Raw genomic sequence first — 21,000 nt, forward strand, 5'->3', positions numbered from 1 at the left:
AGCTTAAACAGTCCCCAGACAGAACCTGGTAGGGTAATACCCATAGGCTCAGAGGATCGGACCCATTAAACGGAGAGCTGGTCCAGTACCCCATAAGCGGGGGCATACCGGGACAGTCAAAGTTTTCGCAATTTTCTGGACCAACTGACCTTCATTTCTTAAAGCAATGATGACCACTTGTTTCTCTTTACTTATCTGATTGGTTCTTGCCATAATATGAATTCTAACAGTTGTCCAATAGGGCTGTCGTCTGTGTATCAACCTGACTTCTGCACAACACAACTGATGGTTCCAACTCCATTAATAAGGCAAGAAATTCCATTAATTAACCCTGACAAGGCACACCTGTGAAGCTAAAACCTTTTCAGGTGACTACCTCATGAAGGTCATTGAGAGAACACCAAGGGTTTGGAGCGCTATCACAAAAGCAAAGGGTGGCTACTTTGAAGAAACTAGAATGTAAGACATGTTTTCAGTTATTTCACACTTTTTGGTTAAGTACATAATTCCACATGTGTTCATTCATAGTATTGATGCCTTCGGTGATAATCTACAATGTAAATAGTCATGAAAATAAAGGAAACACATTGGATGAGAAGGTGTGTCCAAACGTTTGGCCTGTACTGTATATACACACACACATACATACTGTATACAAACAGTATTTAAAAAAATAATTTGTTGACTTAAATATGAAATTTGAAATGAAATGGTAGCTTACCATGTCCCCTAGATAGTCAACAGTTGTATTTGACTTTACCTGCCTAACAGTAAAATCTTTTGTCTTTCTCTGGTCTTTGCATGAACACTTCCCTGAAGCAGGCATTTCAGCTGTTTGTATTTTAAAGGGCAACCATGTACTGGATCTTTCCACTTGAGCCTGTGTCTTTGTAGTATCTTTTACATAAAAGATGTATTTTCCCAGGATATTGCTGTAGATATTTTGCAGCCCATGCAGAGCTTACAGAGAACAGGCACACTTACATTTACAATGTCTATTTTTTCAAATGCCAGATACACTTGTGTATTGTGCAGGAGATCCCACTTCTGCTTTCAGCTAACACAGAATGAATTCCTTGGAAAAAGGCAGTGGTTCTAACTATCTCACACCTTTCTTTAACAAGTGAGATGGAGAAATGTGGCAGTTAGGACTAGCTATAGAAAACCATTCCTTGATAGGAAGTTTAAGTGAGTTATGTGGCCACATGACACTTTGCTGGTGAATGTCTTGAGTTCCCCTTAATGGTTTCTGTATTACAACTCTACATTAAATGACGTCTTTGGGAAGTTCACAGGCCTCATGGACTATTTTTGGCTAAACATAAACAAGCTTTGGGGTTTTCTTCTTGGCTTCTAAGTAGGGATTCTCCTACCTTTTGTTATAGCACGTACTGCTACAGTAGTGCACATTCACAATTGCTCAATCATTTTTCATCAGCAGTTTGAGTTATGTTGTTCACCCACTGTAGAAATGTTAGTGGCATCATTCTAAAGATGGCATCTTGGGTTTCTTGTCAGTTCACCACTTTGTGGACTGAATCACAGACAGAACTCGACATACTGGATGGATTGTCATGAGATGTGGTAGCGACATCCACGTCTCCCTCAGGATAGATTACAATAATTTTTGTATGATCTTTGGTGATCCGCTAACTTTTCATCCAGCGCAAAATCAGCACAAATCTTTCAGTTTGACCAGTACTGCACTACACTCTATGTTCAGTGCCAATTCTCAAATGTTAGCATGCAGACATTAGCAATTAGCTCAAAGCATTACTGTGCCATAGTACAGCCTCACAGATTCGCTAACATGACTGTAGATTGTGGTTTGGGAATATCACGCCACTGTAAGCAATTTAGGTTCTGTGATGGAAATGTCACCTCCATTTGATATTCACAGTAACTGGGGTATTGTGTGGATATAGTTGTGTACAGAAGCATTACACTTGTGCAGTTCCCATTCATTTGAATTTGTTCATGGCGTTACCATGCAGGCGGGAAAAGGGCGAGAGGTGAGGAGGTCAGGTGAAAATGAATGAAGCGTGTGTGTGTGTGTGTGCGTGTGCGTGTGTGTGTGTGTGTGTGTGTGCGTGTGCGCGGATGCATGTCTTGTCCTGTCCTGCTGAGTCCCAGTAGCACACTGACCTTTCATTGTGTCACTGGGAAAGCAGAGGCCACCTTCATTACCTTTTATTAACAACAGCCTAGCCCTGCTCAGCCATGGGCTGGTCACATAACCCACTGTACACACACATGTCCTCTATAACTCCTTATTACACACAGGGACAGTATCTAACACTACCTGTAAAAGGTTATTTGGCAATCTGCATTGACCTTCATGGCAGAGTTGTACGTGTACAAACTGTGTGTATACAGTTGTCATTTCTAAACCGCAATATTTAGATCATCCAGCCTTGACTAATAGACAGGGAATGTATCAGATTAAATTTTCGGCCATGTTTGCAGCGTGGCTTTGGTGATGTGGGTCATTCAATCATTTGTTTCAGACTAAAATATATCTCAATAACTATTGACCTCGAAATTTCTATAGACATTGAGTATGTTTTCATGCACACTAATGGTCCACTATTATTCCGAATATGACAATATTTCGAATTTGATATGGCTCATGTAAACAGCATATTCTGTTTGGATATTCCAAATAAGGCCTTTTTCAGAATGTAGCATTTTCTGACTTTTCTGACAGCTTACTGTCAGCTCTGTGCATTGCTATGGGTGTTGCACACAAACCAACCATCCAACAGTTTTAAAGGCTGCCCAAAAGAAAAAAAGGAGAACCACAGCTACTTTTAAACATTATGAAAGACTTGGATGTCAACAGGTCTTTTTTTGATGTGTGAAAATAATGCAACAGCAACATTTTTAAGAAGCTGATTGAAGGGATGAAAGAGGGAGGCCGTGTTCACACGGCCAAACAAGTCCGCCACTGGTGGAAAACTTTGTTTAAAAAATCCCATTTTACACGGCTGCATGTACACAGGGATATTAGTGAAATATTCACTTTCATTAGCCCTGTAAACAGCTTAGTCAGAATCTTCTCTTTTCCTGAATACAGGGTGCATTTGTTCCTTAATTGGGAAGCCCTTTGTAAAGTCAGATTCAGCATTGGCGCTATGAATGAATCATTGATCATCCTTCCAATGTTTAATAATAATAACAAAAATAATAATATTAATAATAATAATGACAATATTTAATAATAACAGTAATTATAATGATAATAATTATGATTTGGCTGTGGTAATGGTTTGAGGAAACGTGATGGACGCTAAACGTAGCCACAGCCATGCTTAAAGAATCACGCCACCGTTGTTGGAAATAAGTCTTATCACGGTCTCCCCTAGCAGTAGACAGGCGGGCCAATGCATTTTTGTCTCAGTGCATGCATTGTTTTAGTCCGGTGCAACACCAGCAGCGCCGTCACTAGTTAGCTTAGCATAGTGAATGGAATCCTATGTTGCTGGTTAGCATGTTGTGAGTAAAAGTTAGTCAACAAAGAAAACAACAACAACAACCTAATTACTACTTGTGGCCTGCATATTCCCAACGAGTACAAATAGCAATGCAGATAAAGACTAGATGAATTCCGAGGCAGATATTGATTTGGGACTATATTGGGTGGAAGCACAGCCGAAGCACTGTCAAAGACTGTCCTTTGGAGAGCTTAAGTGCTCTGCTGACCCGCAGCAGCAGAATCTGGTTTACTGAATACAAGCATGTGTGCTCACTCCAGTTTCTTGGGTGAAGATTTAGGTTTAAAAAGTATTACGAATGGAACCACAGTCTGTTTTGATTTTAAGCATTGTGGAGTGATGTGGGGTTAATCCTGTGATCTGTGTCTTCTCTTCCAGATGAAGACTGTGAGTGTAGCCCTGGTGTTGTGTCTCAACGTGGGAGTGGATCCTCCTGATGTGGTCAAGACCTCCCCCTGTGCCCGACTGGAGTGCTGGATAGGTGAATCCACGCACGCACGCACGCACACAGACATACAACGCAAATGCAAATAGACAAGCACTCAAACACAACGAAAACTGTAAGAAATGACGAAGTGTGTTCTTCTTAAATATGATTAGAACATTATGAACTGTGCTGCCCCTGCTGCTGAGTGTTATATTGTCTGCCAGACGCAAATCGTTAATATGGCAAATGGACAAACTCACTTTACACAATTGGGGTTAAAAACGGCCCTTGTTTTTCTGAACATACAGATACAATCCTCCTAGTGATTGTGGTATCTCTAATGGCCATCACAGTAATCATTTAAATAAGACATTCCTTTCTTCTTGTCCAATAATCCCATTTTGACAGATTCTTCTGCATCAATTGTAATACAGTGATTGTGTTATGTTCAACCAGTGATCGGCAATACTTCCCATCATGCAAATCTTCCAAACTGATGACAAATTGACGCAAAAGAAAAGGAGGCTCAATGTGTAGCCCCAAGTAACTCAACGACTCCAAGGCAAAAACATACTTCCTGTCTTTATCATCCAAAGCATTATGGGAACTGTATTTCCAAAACTCAGAACATGTTTATCACAAATAAACTGCATGGCGTGGAATATTGTTCCACCAGCGTTAAAGCCAGTGTTAAAGGGGAATTTCGGGGTGTCAACCTGGACCCTTTTTTCCCATGTTTTTGTGTGTGACTGATAGGAACAACAATCTTTGAAATAGGTCCAGTATTAAGCGTGAACGCTGTAACCGGCAGCTATAGACCGGGCTGCAATGTTACCCTTGCAAATTGTCAGTTTTGTTCCATTAAAGGGGCTTTATTTGACACTGGCATGCTAAAATTATTATAAGTGTCCGACAATAACAACCATCCCTACAGAGAGAGACCTTTAAAACCTCTTTAAGACCTTTCTGTTTAACCAAAAACAGCTCTGAGGTTGCTAGTACTAAACCCACCAGACTCTATTTACATATATATATATATATATATATATATAAACTTTTAGTGTTTATAGAGCGACAATATATTTTTACATGTAAATCAGTAAATTATGTGTTTATTTCAACCAGAACTAGAGTTGATGATGGTTGGAAAAGTGGAAAGACAACCCAAAACGTCTTTTTATAGTTTTATTTTGTTTCTGTTGACTTTGAATGAATTGTATTTTACGATGCCAAAATAACAGATTATTTACATGGAGTCTGATGGCTCTAGCAAATGCAATTTCAAGGATGTTTTTATGTTTAAAAAGAAAGGATCTTATTCTTTAACAGAAAGCTCGACATTCTTAGAAATCCTTTCCATAATGTTGTTAGACACTTAGAATATTTAACTGAGCCTGTCAGTGGCAAAATAAGCACTTTTGTGAAGGTAAATACAAGCTGGACATTTGCCCTTTGGCTTGTTTTGCTAACTGCCGACTGCAGCGATCTTGCTTAATACTGGACCAATGTCAAAGATTGTTCCCATCAGTCACTCAGACACAAACGCATAGGAAAACGTGGGCCAGGTTGAAAAAAAACAAAAACAGAAGTCATCCTTCAAATAGTTTTTTTAGTGAAATCTCCCAAACCATTGTAGTAGTATTGGATCGCTACAACACGTGGTATAAACATTTGGGTCCAATTCAGAATTAATTTTTAACACTTTGATGATCTCCTGATCTTTCCTCAGTCTCCATCATTAGGTCAACATCTCAAGTTGTACACTACATCAGCCTCAGTTGTGCTTTATGTTCAGTGCAAATTAGAAATAGATGGTAAACATTGTACTTGCTACATATCTGCACATTAGCATTGTTGTTTGAGCAACACGTTGACGGTAGCTCAGTTTTAGACTCTTGACTCTTGAGTCTAAAGTCCAGAAAAGTTTTTATTATCCTGAAACACAAACACACTCCTTTATCCATTTATATACAGTTATGTTGTTTTTTGAAAACCAAGCAAAGAACGTACATATATAGTACCACTCGCCTTCAAGTTTGTAGGTTGTCCACCTTGTACCTGAAAATAACAATATAAGGAATGCCTAGTGTGAAAATGAGTAGAAAAAGTCTTGGGTTCAAAAGGTTAGTATGGCAATAAGCTGTGCAAGATTAGTGAATTGAAGCAAGTAAATGCAGTAAAAGTTTTACTTTGGAGCATTTAGGGACTTTCTCTGTCATTTTAATAGAAGCTCAATTCACAAGGCATCTGTCAACCAAGGATGAATCAGTCTGCCCCAAACAGAACCACAAAACATGACACAGAACAAAAACAAAAGAAACCTCTCCATCGAATGGCAACCTCAAAACCATTGTTCAGCTCCCTTGAGACAGCTTGACTGTGTAGAGTGCCGAAAGAACATTAAAGATGGAGCCCAGTTCTTAAAGTGTCTGAAACTTTGGTAGCGGCTGCTAAGGACACCAACATTGTGCAGACCTTCCACTTGGTTTTTGAGAGGGTGTTCGAGAATATTAAGGGGTAAAGGCTGAGGTGATATACTTTTTAAATGATGAAATTGAACCAGTAACCATTTGACTCATCAAACACATTCTCTTGTGGTCTTTTTAATGTGATAAGACATTTTATTAGGCCTCATTTATCATGATGCTGGTGGTTAAATTTTCAGAATAAAGCATATCCCGCAAACTTGCCAATACATTCTTCTCTGCCTGCTAAACGCAGTTTGATATGTCCTCACTCGATCTTTATTCTGCCCTTCTTGATCCCAGACTGGTTTTCTTACATCAATATTTCAACCTGAGGGGCAGCTTCTATTTTTCCAAACCCTTCTTTTGATTTGACAAGCAAAAAAGCCTTCTATGCCAAATTCCCAAACCATAACTCACCTCTTTAATCATGGCAAGTATCTTTTACCTGAAAGTTACATAATGTCAGCCCGCTTGTTTACTGGAGAAGACCGACAGTAATGTAAATGTGTGCATGGTGAATAATATAATTCTGGTTGTTTTTCCAGCTCCAGATTGGACGTGTGTGTGGTTTTGCTATTCTGTGACCGTTGTGTGTTATGTGTGTGGTCACAGTGCCTTAACACTCTGTGCTCTCTTGCCAGATCCTCTGTCGATGAGTCCGCAGAAAGCCCTGGAGACCATCGGGGCCAATCTGCAAAAGCAATATGAAAACTGGCAACCCAGGGTGAGTGGGTTCACATGAACCAGCCTGCCTACTTTTCTTCAATTGGCTTAAAACAAAACAGTGATCACATACACTAATTCACACCACTGTATGATACTTCCTAAGGTGAATCAAATAAGGCTTCCAGTAAAACTAGAAATGAAATGAAATCAATTGTAGGCACTCCAAGACTTGACCTTGGTCACGTCATAATATTAAAGGGCCCATATTATGAGAAAAATCACTTTTTTTTCTGGGTTTTGGGGTGTTTTTTTGTGTCTCTGGTGCTTCCACACGCATACAAACTTAGAAAAAAACACCCATGCTGTTTTGAGTGAGATACGGTTTCTGAATGTCCTCTGCCTTCAGTCTCCGGGTGAGCTGTTCAAAATCTCCACAACTTTCTGCATAACTAGCTGAGACGAGGTGGCTTACTGTAGTATGCTAGCGCTAGCATGCTAGCTCGTTCTCAATGGCAAAAACACTGCTACAACACAGATTAGTTGACCATAATCTCCAAAAGAACTACTTCCTGTCCCTGTTCTGCAGGTGTTCCACTAGTGCCCCTCGTCTAGAAGAAGTCTTCCAGCTAATCTTGCCTTGTACTAACCAAAGTTGGAGAAACAGTTATATAGCTGTATAGCTAGCTACTCCCAACAAAGATAGTACAGAAGTGAGATGTCTATGGAGCTAGCTCCATAGATGTCCCCCTCTGTTACTTAAACAAGTGAGATGTCTCACTCTGTAGCTAAAACCTAAACACATAGGGGTAAAAAGAGGAGCTGCAGAAATATGCAGTACAACAGAAATATGGTATTTTTTGAAAATGAAACCATGTAAACCTATTCTGGTACAACCTCAAAATACAGTTATGAAAATGAGCATAAAATGGGCGCTTTAATGATTGTTTATTTGTCCTCCATTAAGCCATTCTCACGTTTTTTTAGTTTTTTTTCACGGCAGAAATTGTTTTATAGATGTTGGCAGAGTATCCTTAATTTGTTTTAGGTTTATGCCAGCTCTTTGAACCCCACTAATTAGTCACCCCTCCCTGTACTATATCAGACAGCGCTTTAACTCTGAGGCATGTATTGATTCTAACAATGCATCCCTTTAAAGACTCTACGTTCTACTCTCTGATGCAATAAACACATATTCCTGTGCAGATCAATCCTACGTAATGCTGGGAGAGCTTGGCGGACAAAACATTGAGATGTATGTGAGGAATGAAAAAGACAGTTACGGCAGGTGCCATGGTAACTCTGTGTCTCCTAAATCAGTGTGCTTATATTTTAGAGATCATTTGAATGTGTAACAGGGTAAATTGATTTATCATCGATATTGCATTGTGGTGGCAGTTCTTCTCGGCTCCTAGCTGTAAGCCAGCTCGGTGTTTTCCCAGAGGCTCTTGGGCCTGTGTTTCTCCTTGTTTAGCCCCTCGGGCCTCCCAACATTGGAGCCTCGGTGCCCGAACAGAAGAATTTGTAAAAACAATCCTTCTACGGACTGTGATTAAGCAAGATAAGTGAAGGTCTGGGAGAAATGGAGATGGAGAGGAAATGAGAAATGGATAGAAGAAAATAGGAGCTGAATAAAGACTAAATTGAAGAGGTGCAACGACATGTGACGAGATCTCGTCCCGTATGTGACGTGATATGAGGTAAAAAGTGTCTTGCGATATCAGTTCAAAAGTGCAGAGCAGCAGCCAGCATGATGGATGAGGCTGACTTTGACCTCGAAATTAGCGAAGGAGATCCCCCCGGCCGTTCTCATAGCTCGGGGTTTAGATGCCATTGTAATGGTGCATGCTCACATGCGCTTCTATTTCAGCATTCAAAAGTCACCATGGCGGATGCAGCAATAACCTGCCACTCTTAGCACTAGAATTAAGCATCACCAAGGCAACCATTACAGAAATGTAAGACAACATTAACTTGACTGCAGCTACCGCACGCGTTAAAACAAAAATAGAGCCCACCCTAGAACCCAAACTAGAGATCACTTTTTACACACTGTGTAGAGCAACACACACAACGCTACATTTTTAGACCACGTGACGGTTGTTGACGTCCTCCTCGCTACAGATGGTTTCAACTAGAGCTGGGCAATATATCGATGTTGTATCAATATCGTGATTTGAGACTAGATATCGTCCTAGGTTTTTTATATTTCTTTTACTTTGTTTATTGAGACATACCGAAACACTCAGAACAGAGTTCCCACCCCAAGAAGTAAATACAAAAAAAATTAAAATAAGAAGAAAATACATGAATAAATGAGTAAGTCTAAAATATTAGAAAAGTACAGTACAGAGAGTAAAATCCAAGCGGGTTGTCACCCAAACAAAGGGAAGCCAGCGGTTGTCCTAATTACCGTTTCATGCAGCTCTGATATCTCTTTCACGTATCTCAAAAAAGGTTTCCACAAAATATCTTCTTAGATTTCGGATATAATATTGTAAGTGTTGTCTCTATCTGGTTTTACAGGCTACATGCCAGTAGAGTGATGTCATTTTCTGAACTTACCAGACTGTTCTAGCTGTTCTATTTACCTTTACTCCACTAAGACTCCAACTTCAACTAAATCCTTTTTGGAGAATATTTATCAAAACTCTCATTGGGTAAATAAAATGTATTTAAAGCACCAATAGTCAACCATGCAATATCGTCGCAATATCGACATCGAGGTATTTGGTCAAGAATATTGTGATATTTAATTTCTCTATATCGCCCAGTTTTATACAGCCCTAGTTTCAACAACATAGTTTGTTGCTGTACTCAACAGCTTGGCATTCTGGGAGCCTTGTGTAATCCTCCACAAGACCTCAAGCACCTCACTGAACTTAGAAGTGAATGCAGAAGTTACCACTGGAGGAACCATCATGACCACAGAAATACACAGTGGATACAAGTTCCTATGGATTTAATGTAGAATACATTGGTTTTAACTGACGACGCTGCATGGTGGTGTATATATCATGTTAGCCGGTCCTGGGCTGACATTTGGACTCTCCTCCATATATGTTTTCTCTACTCTTCCTGCTATGTCAAATATGTGTCCTGTGGGGAAGTGAGGACGAAAAGGTACAAGCAAACACTTGAAATCCGATCCGTGCGTCTGAGCTGCGTTGCGTTTGCAGATATTATCGTTGAATTGCGTTTCAAACCATCTGTGATTGGGTTAAAATTTGGTCAGAAATTATTTGATTTTTGTTTATCCTGTTTTTGTAACAAAATGCTTGTTTGGTGTTAGATTTTTGAAAATGATAGATTTCAGCTGTCCGAACTTGGCCTCTGAGGGACAGATGGAGAAGGATATAGGATTTTTTTTTTTTTTTTAGGTTAGGTGGAAAGGCAAAGCTGAAAGGCAGAAAATGAAAAAGTCATGTTGTTGATGACGACTGTAGCGCAGTAGGAACTAGTTAGGTTCCTCAGTATCAAAGTGGCCATCATCTTGTTGCTGGGAACTGTGTGACTCTACATAGCCACTAAAAACATGTTATAATGAATGTAACAGTAAAAAAAATGAACAATGTGTGGCTGTTTTGGTAAGATAGTACAGAAATATCAGATGAGGTAAGACGAGGTGGAGGACGAGACGCCCCTGGAGGAAGCAGCTGAAGGAATGTAGGCTCGGGCTCAGTTGACCCTGGCGGTCAGCAGCCAACGGTGGTAGGAGCGCAGGAGGAGGAGTGGGAGGGTAAAAAAGCTGTTCCCTTTTTTCAGCCTGAAGATTCACAGCTCTGCAGCACCACACCACACGCAGAGCAGCGTTCGCCAACACACCTTACATAAACTGATGACAAAGCAATCAATTACACAGCAGCTATTTACCCGCTTTGTCACCGCAGCGAGGAATCTTGTAATAAGTTAGTCTCGGATGGTCGCAATTGGTAAACACTAGCCCTAAGAGTAAATCTAAAATCCATTTTGTCATATTTCCTGTGTGTTGGTTTGTAACAGTGGAGCTGCCGAGAGAGTTTAGCTGTGCCAACGTGCCGTTACAAATCCATTTCTCTGTTTGCTTGTGCACTCTTACATTAACTCTCACGGCCGGAAAAACACAGAGAGAAAGGCAAACACAGTCTTGGCTGCTGCCCACTCGCTTTCTTCACCAACACTACACCACGCTAAAAAAATAACAACTCTGACCTTCATCATCGTCTTCAAATCCACATCAAAATGATCTTTCTTTCAATCAAGGCTCTCATGTCCATCCTTGCCCTCTTCATGTTTAGTACCAATCGTGCGTGCGTGCGTGCGTGCGTGCGTGCGTGCGTGCGTGCGTGCGCGCGCGGTATGCACTGAAGGGAGGGCTCGGAGCCAATACCTCTCACAGTGGATGGTGATTATCCAACATACTGTCCAACAGCCTCTGTGATGAGACCCGACTTCAGTCAGCTCAGGGAACCAGATGCAGCTCATCTACATAACACCAGACGCCCGGTTATTGTACTCTATATTTATGTGTTTGGACTTGTTGGTGATTATGTTATTGGTGCAAATCCAAGCATGATGTTGTATGGCACTGTTTTCAGGCATATTCCCCCAAAACAATATCCGTTCATAGAGGTATTGATTGCAGCTAGTATATCAATTTATCAAAACAGGTTCTGTTTGGAGTGCATACGAGTGTAATTATAACAATCCCTATTTTTAATCTTTGGTGTGTATTTTTCAGCTATAGCCATTCACTGTGTTTGCCTTTGATGCAGAAAATTGCAGACTCCCCATGTTGAGAGTAACAAAGTCCATGCATACATGGCAGAACAAGCCTGCCATATTTCACTGGTCCCTTTACCTCACAAAGTAAAGCTATGAGTATAGCATTCAAGCAACAGTGCAAATATAACTAAAATGTAATATAAATACATAAAACAATATAATATAAGAGAAATATACACATTATTCCTCCAATGTCTACTTGTAAATGACTTAACCAATCAAAATGCTCGAAAGGATAGATTGTCCACATAATATTGGGAAACCAGACTGTGTTTGAATGTTTTAAATGAAATAGATCAAATGAAGGTTGATTTCAAAGCAGGAGGGCAGACAGCCTTCCAGAAACCAAAACTGTTCCCTAATCTACCTAGACTGAACGCTCTGGAGTGCTAAATGTAAAACTTTGACAAATTTTTTGTGTCCTTGACTCACAACTTCTTTACTTGTCTTTTTTTAGTTTTGATTAGGGGAGTCATAGTTTCACACGGTTACTAAATACCACATTAATTAGTAGCTTTTTTGTTGATTTTTTTGCTCTTTGCAAGCTAGTTGCATTTCCACATTCTTTACTAGACACAAAAAACTAGACCCAAATGTGCTGAATTGACAGGGAAACTTTGAGCCATGTCTCACCCATGTGAGTAGGGAAACTGCCCTGACCGATCACTGACAACTGGCAAAGTGCAGTACTTCTTGCGTACTGTTTATTGTCCCTTTCTTTTTCTACTTGGACATCCGATCCAGTCATTAACTGGGTGTGTTGAAAGGAACACTTACACACTGGAATGGCCACTTGTAATAATCGTAAGATTGTACAAATTGTGTTTTCTAATAGATAATTTGGCAAGGATGACATTATTATTGTAATTTCTAAAGGAATATAGTAGTTCAACTCACATGTGTTGGTGTTTCTTGTAAAAGGACTGGTATCCCTTAGTGAGTCCAACAGTTTAACAACAAAAGAAGAATTCCCCATGTCTGTGTTGGATGACAGAGGTTGGTTGATCAAGTGTATTTATCAGGTGGGGAAAAACCATGTGAGGAAAATCACAACAACCCAAATCATGTGAGGATAACAATGTGTGGTCTTGTGCAGCTGCCAGGAATTTGGACATCAAGTGTGCCAGTGTGTGCGGAGAAAGCATGCGATCTGAAGAGCAGGGGTGAGTGACACACGGCGTCTTCAAATTAAAGGAACGAGTCAACAGGACTTCCGTACTATTGTGATGCCGCAGCTATACTATGTATGGGTTAAAAGTGCCGTTACAGTGCCGTGGAAGTCATTCCCCGGCTGCAATGATGGGGCAGAAAATTCAGAGAGCGCAGATGCGATAGACCAGCAGCCGCTGACTAATCAGAGCCGACTGGGTTTTTTCGGGAGGGGGGCTTAAGGACACCGGTGCTTAAATGCTGTGCTTCAGACAGATGGTAAATACAGGCATATTCAGACAGACAGTTTTGTGAACATTAAAATATGAACCTGAAAATGAGTGTGACATGGGACTAAAAAGATTATCACATAGATGTGGATCATTTTCACACACTTTTTCCTGTTTAAAAGAACAGCTGCCTCGGCTGAATGGCTTTGGTGGCAATAGAGCGTCACACTTGCAACTCAATAACCAACACCAGCAGCCACTACATTATTTCCCTCCGAGGACCCCTTACAGCTGCCAAATCACTTGAATCTCATTTGGGTTTAATTGACGACCAGCGTGTGCGGGAAGCTGCGGAGTGAATAACGCGATACGGAAACTGCCTTAAAGGTCTCCTCTTGCCACTCCTCATGCACTCAGTTCAGTCGGAGCCACAGACCATTAGCCCGCTGGAAGACTTATCGACACCCTGCCAATACATCTATCAACAATGTGCACTTTGAGGAGGGCTAGAGGACATGGCTGCCATGTGCTTGTGGGATACGAGAGGGAACTTATTGATCAGTTCTCTCACTGCTGCTGATCACCTCGTAAATATCTCACCAAACTATAGTTTGGAGACCTCGAGCCATCTTGTGTTGATGGTTAGGTGGAAATTAAGTCTGGTTTGCAGTGATGATGTACTATAGTTGAGGTGTAAGTGTAGGGTACTAGGGCCTGGTTGAAAGTAGTGTGAGTGATCTGATATTGATTTCTTAAATCCAGAAATCAATAGAAATCAAATTGTAAATGTAAATGTTAAACTGGTGCATTATTAAAATATTTGAGGGTTGCTTCTTGCTTGTACAGTTCTCTAAGAATGGTTTATATCTAAGCTAAACTGGTATGGTAACTGAAATTTCCCTAACCTAATTGATATAGAACAAATCGGAAATGTAACCGAAACGAGACCCTGTGAATCGGCATCAAATCAATCAGGGAAATCATTGGTGAAACCCGGGCCTAGTCGGGACCCAAAAAGGGGCTGCTTTTGCCAAAAACGTGGGTTTTCATGCGAGTGAAGCGGTGTTCCATTGATTATTGAGACGTAGTGTCTTATTCTTTTTGAAGTGGGGTGTGCTTTCATTAGCTGTGAGCCGTGTTCAGTAGAAGCAGAGTATCTCCATCCTCTTCTGAAGAATGGAAAGAGACGGCTTTAAGATGAAACACAGCTCGGATTCTTTTTTCTGTAGTATTTTTTTCCTCCTCATAAGCTGTATGTAAAATGCACATTATCATAGTAAATGGCATGCACAGACCTTAAAAAAAAAACTGAAACGTGGGCATTGTACGTGACATATAGTCTTGTTTGGGTTTTAACAGCATACCGTATTATAATCCCCATTCTGTTTATGTGTGTGTTTAGTTTTATGTGTCCTAAATTGTGTCACCAGGACCACCTGTCCTTACCGTCTGCCGGATCGAATGCTGTGTGACGAGTCACAAGAGATTAGTGTGTGTGTCACTAAAAACATGTATCAAAGGTGTGCCATGGGACAGGAAGACATGAAGAGGTGGAGAGAGCTCTCCAGTGCTGCTATTTGCCAGTTTGAAGTGATGTTGAGTTTGTAGCAGCATGACACTCAGCATCCATAAAGGTGTGAGTGGGTGAAGACTATTAACATATTTCTTCCCCTAGTCTCATTTTTAAACTGAGGTTCTGATGTTTTGAACTATTGTATTATCACCTTCTAAAGTTGTTATAGCAACCTGTGTACACATCCAGCAGACACTGAGCAACATTTGCATTCATTCTGAGTGTTTTTTGGCTACCTGATGGATGTACTGTACGTCCAATATTCACTCCTGTTTTAGCTCCGTTGGGGTTTTCTTTGAGGGAAATACCTGGCTCTTTGCCATCTAGATGCTTTGCCATGTTCACCAGCTAGTGGTTAACTTTGTCTTCCTGCCATTAGGCCACAGGGCATGTAGCATTATTCATTTAGCGTTTTCATAGAGCGTTTTTACTGAACAGCTGTGGCTGAAAATGAGAGTGATGAGAGCGTGAGTGTGAATCCAAACTGTACGTGTATAGGCCGGAAAACAGAAACAATGAGCTAAAAGAGGAATTGAGGGATAATTCTCTTTGGGCTGTCCCCTCTCAGTTGATTAGTCAACTAATCAGCTTTTTTTGGTCTAATCGACTAAGATTAGTATTAGTATTTTTTTCAATCTTTTTTCATGATACATCACTTATAGTAAAGAACCTTATCAGCACATCTGTGGTCTTAAAACAATTTAACGTGGTGCTTTTGCACAATTGTTTGTGGAGAAATTGTCGATTAAATTATCTACTCGATTAGCTCAAAAACAAGGTGTAAATCAACTAAGGAATTTCCTTAGTCAAAGGTCTAAATTCCCTGTGTCTATTACTACAAATAAACAATTTCCCATTACCCATTTCCCAAAATGTCACTTAATGAGTTTTTTTTAACATTAATATACGTTCCACCAGCCTGCCTATGGTCCCCCAGTGGCTAGAAATCTTGCCCCTTATGAGCTCCCCTTTCTCTGCTTTGCCCGCCCAGAGAGTTTGGTCCACCCATGAGAGAAAGACAGCATGGCTTTCAAACGGGCAAAGTGACAGTTGTTCAAGGCCACACCCCCACCCTCCACCTTGTCCCCCCTCTCTCATCCTCAAAAGCTGCAGACTTAGAGATGGCACATAATAAGGAAAGCTCATTGTGGGACTGGCTCTAGTGGCTGTAATTCATCACCAAGGCGGAATTTTGGGAAAGAGACTTCAGATATGGTATTAGTAGACCACTAATTTCAATAGAAAAGTGACTTCCGATAGAGTATATGGGGACCACTAAGGTATAAAAGCATCCAAAGAGCACCATATCATGGAACCTTTAAATACATTTTACTTGTGCAATCATAACACACTGGTAAGAGAGTTTAAAAGACTGCAGATAGGAATGCAGAACATGATAAACAGTCGAAGGGACACAAGTGTAATTGATAACATTAATAACAAATCTTTTGTCTTTAGGTGAGCCAGTTCCAAGCCCTTGCTATTGTGCATGAAGCAGTGTAATGAATCGCTCTTTACCATGTTGCTGCTAACAACCATGACTCACCTCTCTGAGTCTGCACTCATCCAGCTATGGCCAGTGTGTGTCAGCTATTATTATATCCTGACGCCTTGTGTGCATGTGTATTAAAGACCTTTACTATGTGCGTGTGCATGTGTTGACACACCTTGTGGAAAGGATGCAGAGCAGGAGGAGACAACGCAGGTGGCCAGGATGTGACTCAGTGGGAAGAGATTAAAGATGCACCACCCACCATTCATTTAGCCATTTTTATTTTTTATTATTCTACTGAGATGTAAAAAAATGTGTGGCTGTGACTGAATGTGCACGCCAATCCAGAAAGCTTCCAGTTGAGCAGAGTGTGGGCACCAGTGCATTGGCGCGTTGAAGGACAATGGTGCAAATTGGTGGCGGATCCAATCAGAATCTGACTTTGAACTATGGGGGAGCAGGGTGTTCTCGATGACTGTCATCCTGCTTTTCCCTCTACGCACTGATCATCCGGAGCCTATGGTCTGCCTGTTTCTGTTCTTTATTATGAACACAGCTCTACCCAGTCAGCTTTAGCTGGAATTTGATATTCAAAATCTCTTTTCTTGCTTGCCGTGAGTTCAAATGTCTCTCAGAACTGTTCAGTCCCCAGAGGGATGTCTTACTCTTTTTATTTACACAGTTTTGGCACAACTGTCCTTTGAGAATGATTATGAAAAGTACTTTTTTCCGAGTTTTCTGTTGCACAACTTAAACAACTAGTCCACCAAAACAAGTTCCTTCCCGAGACTATTTTGCAAGTGGCACCATGGCTCTGTCAGGCGCTTAGCGCAGCCCAAAACGATTGTGATTGGTTTAAAGAAATTCCAATAAACCAGAGCATGTTTTTCTCCCATCCTGGAATGCTGTGTGGATTTGCCAGACCCTCCTCGGCAGCGCTGTGGAGGAAGGTCTGGCAAAGCAAGACTACCAGGCTTCTAACACCGCCTATTGCACAAGTAGGTGGATGAATTTTGCTGTGCCACTTTCTGGTTTGACCAGAGCTTGAGAAGTTTTTTGTTGTAGTATTTCTTAGATAGTTGCATTTCAAAGGCTTCTTTCACCCTCTGCCCTCTGACCTTTGCAACTCTGTGGATGAATGACACCTTAATCTAAGCCTTAAATGATTTATTTAAGAAAGTTTGTCTAGCCTTTGCAACATTTTTGTTCAAAATTCTACCTTTTTTGCAGTTTCTTCCCATTGTCAACACTGAATCTGCTAATAGGGATTAATGTCCATGCTGTAGTTGCACTGACATACAAAGAGCCTGTGGCATCAGTAAATATGAGAAGTTACAGCTGAGAACTGTGTATATACAGCGATGGAGAGTGTTGTTTTATCCTTATTTGATGTGAGAAAGAATTAAGAGGTTGCTTCAGTCCTGAGCAGCGTGACTAATTAATTGTAAGTTATGAGTGGTTTGTCAGTAAGCATGAGGCAGATGTGGCTTTATTGCTGCGAACAATATGTTTGGTGTCGATACAGCAAAATGTGCAGTGGGCTCGTGGTTGTTTTAACGGCAGTTAAAATGATCAGGCTGCATAGTAACATTTTAATTATTCAGTCCTTGGTTTAAAAAGTGGCTTCAATTAAAGAGTGAGTTCGTCCAATTATGCTTAAGATTGTGATATCCGTCTTCACGTCCCTGCTCTCATTAGTGCAGAATAGAAAGCCTTCATGTCACAACACTGAGACACGACCTCTCGGTCAGCTGCTACCCAGCATCCTTTGCTCCCAAGTTTCCTCCCACCGCCAGTCAACTCCACTGTCCTTCTCTTTGACCAGATTGAGGCTGATTGCGGGAACCTCTCACTCTGCACTAATTAATAGGACAGCTGTCTAATGGCCTTCTCTCCTCTTGCGCTTTCTCTCCCAAGGCTGTTTGGGATGTCTGTAACGAGGACCTGACCAGCAGTGGCCTTTTTAATGTTCCCCTTTAATACCATGATTTCTGCCTCGCTGTCCATGATCCCGCTCATAGTCTTGTCTTCAGCGTTGCATCTTCTGAATGTATGTAGTCCCTCTCTAAAGGACTTTTGAAAGACTTTTCTCTTCTTCACCTTTTATTTATTTATTTATTTATTTATTTGAGGGATACAATTTTTAAACTCTTAAGAGCACATTAATAAATAAACACCTAGATATTTTAGAAACTCAAAGAAAGTTTTAGTGAGTGCAAAAACATGAAGCAAAAGAAAATTAACAGCAGTGCTGTTATTGTGAAAAATAAACGTTATTTGTTAGGGTTACTTTAAAATGTAAACCTGTTACCTGTACTTCAATTGGTCTGTTGCTCTTATAGACTGTACATTATGAATTTGAATAGATCATTACAGTTCAAATGTAATTGTTGTACGCGCTCAAACAACAATAGTTGAATCCCTAAATAAAAAGTGACGAGTCCCAATTCCTTCTCTGTTTCACACAATTCTGCAGACGTAGTAAAATAGGTAGGTAAAACATTCATAAATGGTCTTTGCACTTGTTAAGGATGCAAATTTACTCAGCTACAGTATTAGACGCACGGATACACACAAGGCTTTTGGTGAGAAACCCTGGATGTATAAGAAACTTCCACAGGTCACCTTTAAGCTACAGGTCCTTCAGTTTCCATAGTTACTGGTCACTCTGTCTATGGATTTGAATTAGAAAGGGCCTGCTGATAAGTCGGTATTGCATTGATTCAAGTGAAGTGCCAATTCAATAAAATTAAGTTCTTTACTTTTGTAATTTGATATCCAAGGTTATTGTAGTGTTAGTTCTCTTTCTTTGAAGTGAGCATACACATTTTATTAATGAGGAGAGAAAAGAAAACCCCACAGTGGTAGAACAGGCTGACTCGCCGGCCCTTTTTAACCAAAGGAAATGCAGCGGCGAGAAAGCTCTATTTGATTCTTTGTTCCTGCCGGGATACTGTCATGCACGGCGTTGAGCTACTGGGCGGCTAGCGAGTCGAGGTAAGCCTCTCCACAGTCCCTTGACATTATGCAGATTTTTGTACAGAATGAAAATGTGTTCACACCATAACACTCACTGACACAAGTTGTAGTCATAGACACGTAAAGAAACCGCACCCTGCTGAAGAGCCCAAACACACAAAGTCTGTGAACCACTTCGGAGCTTGTTCTAACATAAAAGAGTCAAGAAAGTCCTCCAAACACCGTAAAGCTCAGCCATGCAGAGTGTGACAGGGTTTCTTTCTTCTTCCCTGTCCCTTGGCATCATTAAAAGGAAGGGAGAGTCTTTTCAGGATTGGAGGGGTTTGTAGAGTGCCACTGGCTGTGGACAATTGATCATTATACATCTCCTCTGTACTCCACTGCTCCTCTTTCCCCTCTTGGCTCTCCGTTTTCTTTTAGGCCATATACGCACTAAAACTTTCATCTTTCCTCCCCTTCTATGTTACTGTACTATCTTTGTACCTCTCTGTGGAACCGGTACAGGGCTTTATTAAGAGTTCTTCCTAAAGCAACACATTAAGCTAAATTCCTCAGAGGGCAAACGTACGCATGTAAAAAAGAAAAAACAAGGACACTATAATGCGTAAAGTAATTTGAGACATTATTTGAGTAGTTTGACCACAAGATATACATTGTATATTGTGTCCAGCTGACAACTAATATATTTGCGGGCCGATTTTATTGGCCGATATTAGGCATTTCCCGATCTATCGGGATCAGCATATATAGTGGCCGATAAAAACAAAAAACTAAATATTCATCAGAATCATTTATAATGACAAATTAATGATTCTAATAAATCAATATGGCGTCTCCCTTTGAGATAGGGTGAGAAGCTTAGTCATCCGAGAGGAGCTCGGAGTAGAGCTGCTGCTCCTTCGCGTCGAAAGGAGCCAGTTGAGGTGGTTCGGGCATCTGGTAAGGAAGCCTCCTGGGCGCCTCCCTAAGGAGGTGTTCCAGGCACGTCCAGCTGGGAGGAGGCCTCGGGGAAGACCCAGGACTAGATGGAGAGATTACATTTCCAACCTGGCCTGGGAATGCCTCGGCATCCCCCAGTCGGAGCTGGTTGATATGGCTCGGGAAAGGGAATTTGGGGGTCCCTTACTGGAGCTGCTGCCCCCGAGACCCGATACCGGATAAGCGGTCGAAGATGGATGGATGGAAATATTCGTTGTTGTTGGGCTCTACTACTAAGCACTCGCTATATCTCGCTCGTCTCTCTTCTTGTTTCTCCTTCCTGTGAAGTAAAGCTTTCTTCAAGTGGGGTTGGAAATGTCGAGATCGATAAACGATCTGACAGGAAAACATTAATTGTGTAAATTGTTTTTATAAATGATATATTACATATTATATATTTACATATTATAAATATTTTTCATCTTCACTACTGAAAAAATGCCTGCATTTCTGTTAACTCTCGTGACATTTCTGTGGTTTAGACATTGAACGGATTTGACATGAAATGGTTCCGGGCTGTGAATGCAGAACGATTAAACATTTTGGCTATTCTCTAACCATGGATTTTGTTTGCATATGTAACTTAATCATTGTGAGAAATTATACCTGGCCCTAACAAAAACAAAACTGCTGTAAAACTAAACAAAAACTAGCAAATGCACTTTAAAAAGTAAACTTAAATTAAATCCAAAATAAATATATACAGTGTGTGTGTGTATATATACACTCACCGGCCACTTTATTAGGTACCCCATGCTAGTAACGGGTTGGACCCCCTTTTGC

At 40.7% G+C, this 21,000-nt stretch overlaps 2 protein-coding genes across 5 annotated transcripts in view; one reads left to right on the forward strand and one right to left on the reverse strand.

The window, feature by feature from the left end:
- The window catches only part of LOC117956277 (excitatory amino acid transporter 3-like), a 381,877-nt gene that overhangs the window by 141,769 nt on the left and 219,108 nt on the right, over positions 1–21,000 (reverse strand). The window lies entirely within an intron of this gene.
- rptor (regulatory associated protein of MTOR, complex 1) overlaps positions 1–21,000 on the forward strand; it is a 184,551-nt gene that overhangs the window by 19,724 nt on the left and 143,827 nt on the right. For all 4 annotated transcript variants that reach the window (XM_034891052.1, XM_034891060.1, XM_034891069.1 and 1 more), the window contains exons 3-4: positions 3,873–3,975; positions 7,031–7,113. In XM_034891052.1, coding sequence (XP_034746943.1) covers positions 3,873–3,975; positions 7,031–7,113 — 186 coding nt within the window. The remainder of the gene's footprint in view (positions 1–3,872; positions 3,976–7,030; positions 7,114–21,000) is intronic.

This window comes from Etheostoma cragini, chromosome 2 (genome assembly GCF_013103735.1).
Source record: "Etheostoma cragini isolate CJK2018 chromosome 2, CSU_Ecrag_1.0, whole genome shotgun sequence".
Lineage (NCBI taxonomy): Eukaryota > Metazoa > Chordata > Actinopteri > Perciformes > Percidae > Etheostoma > Etheostoma cragini.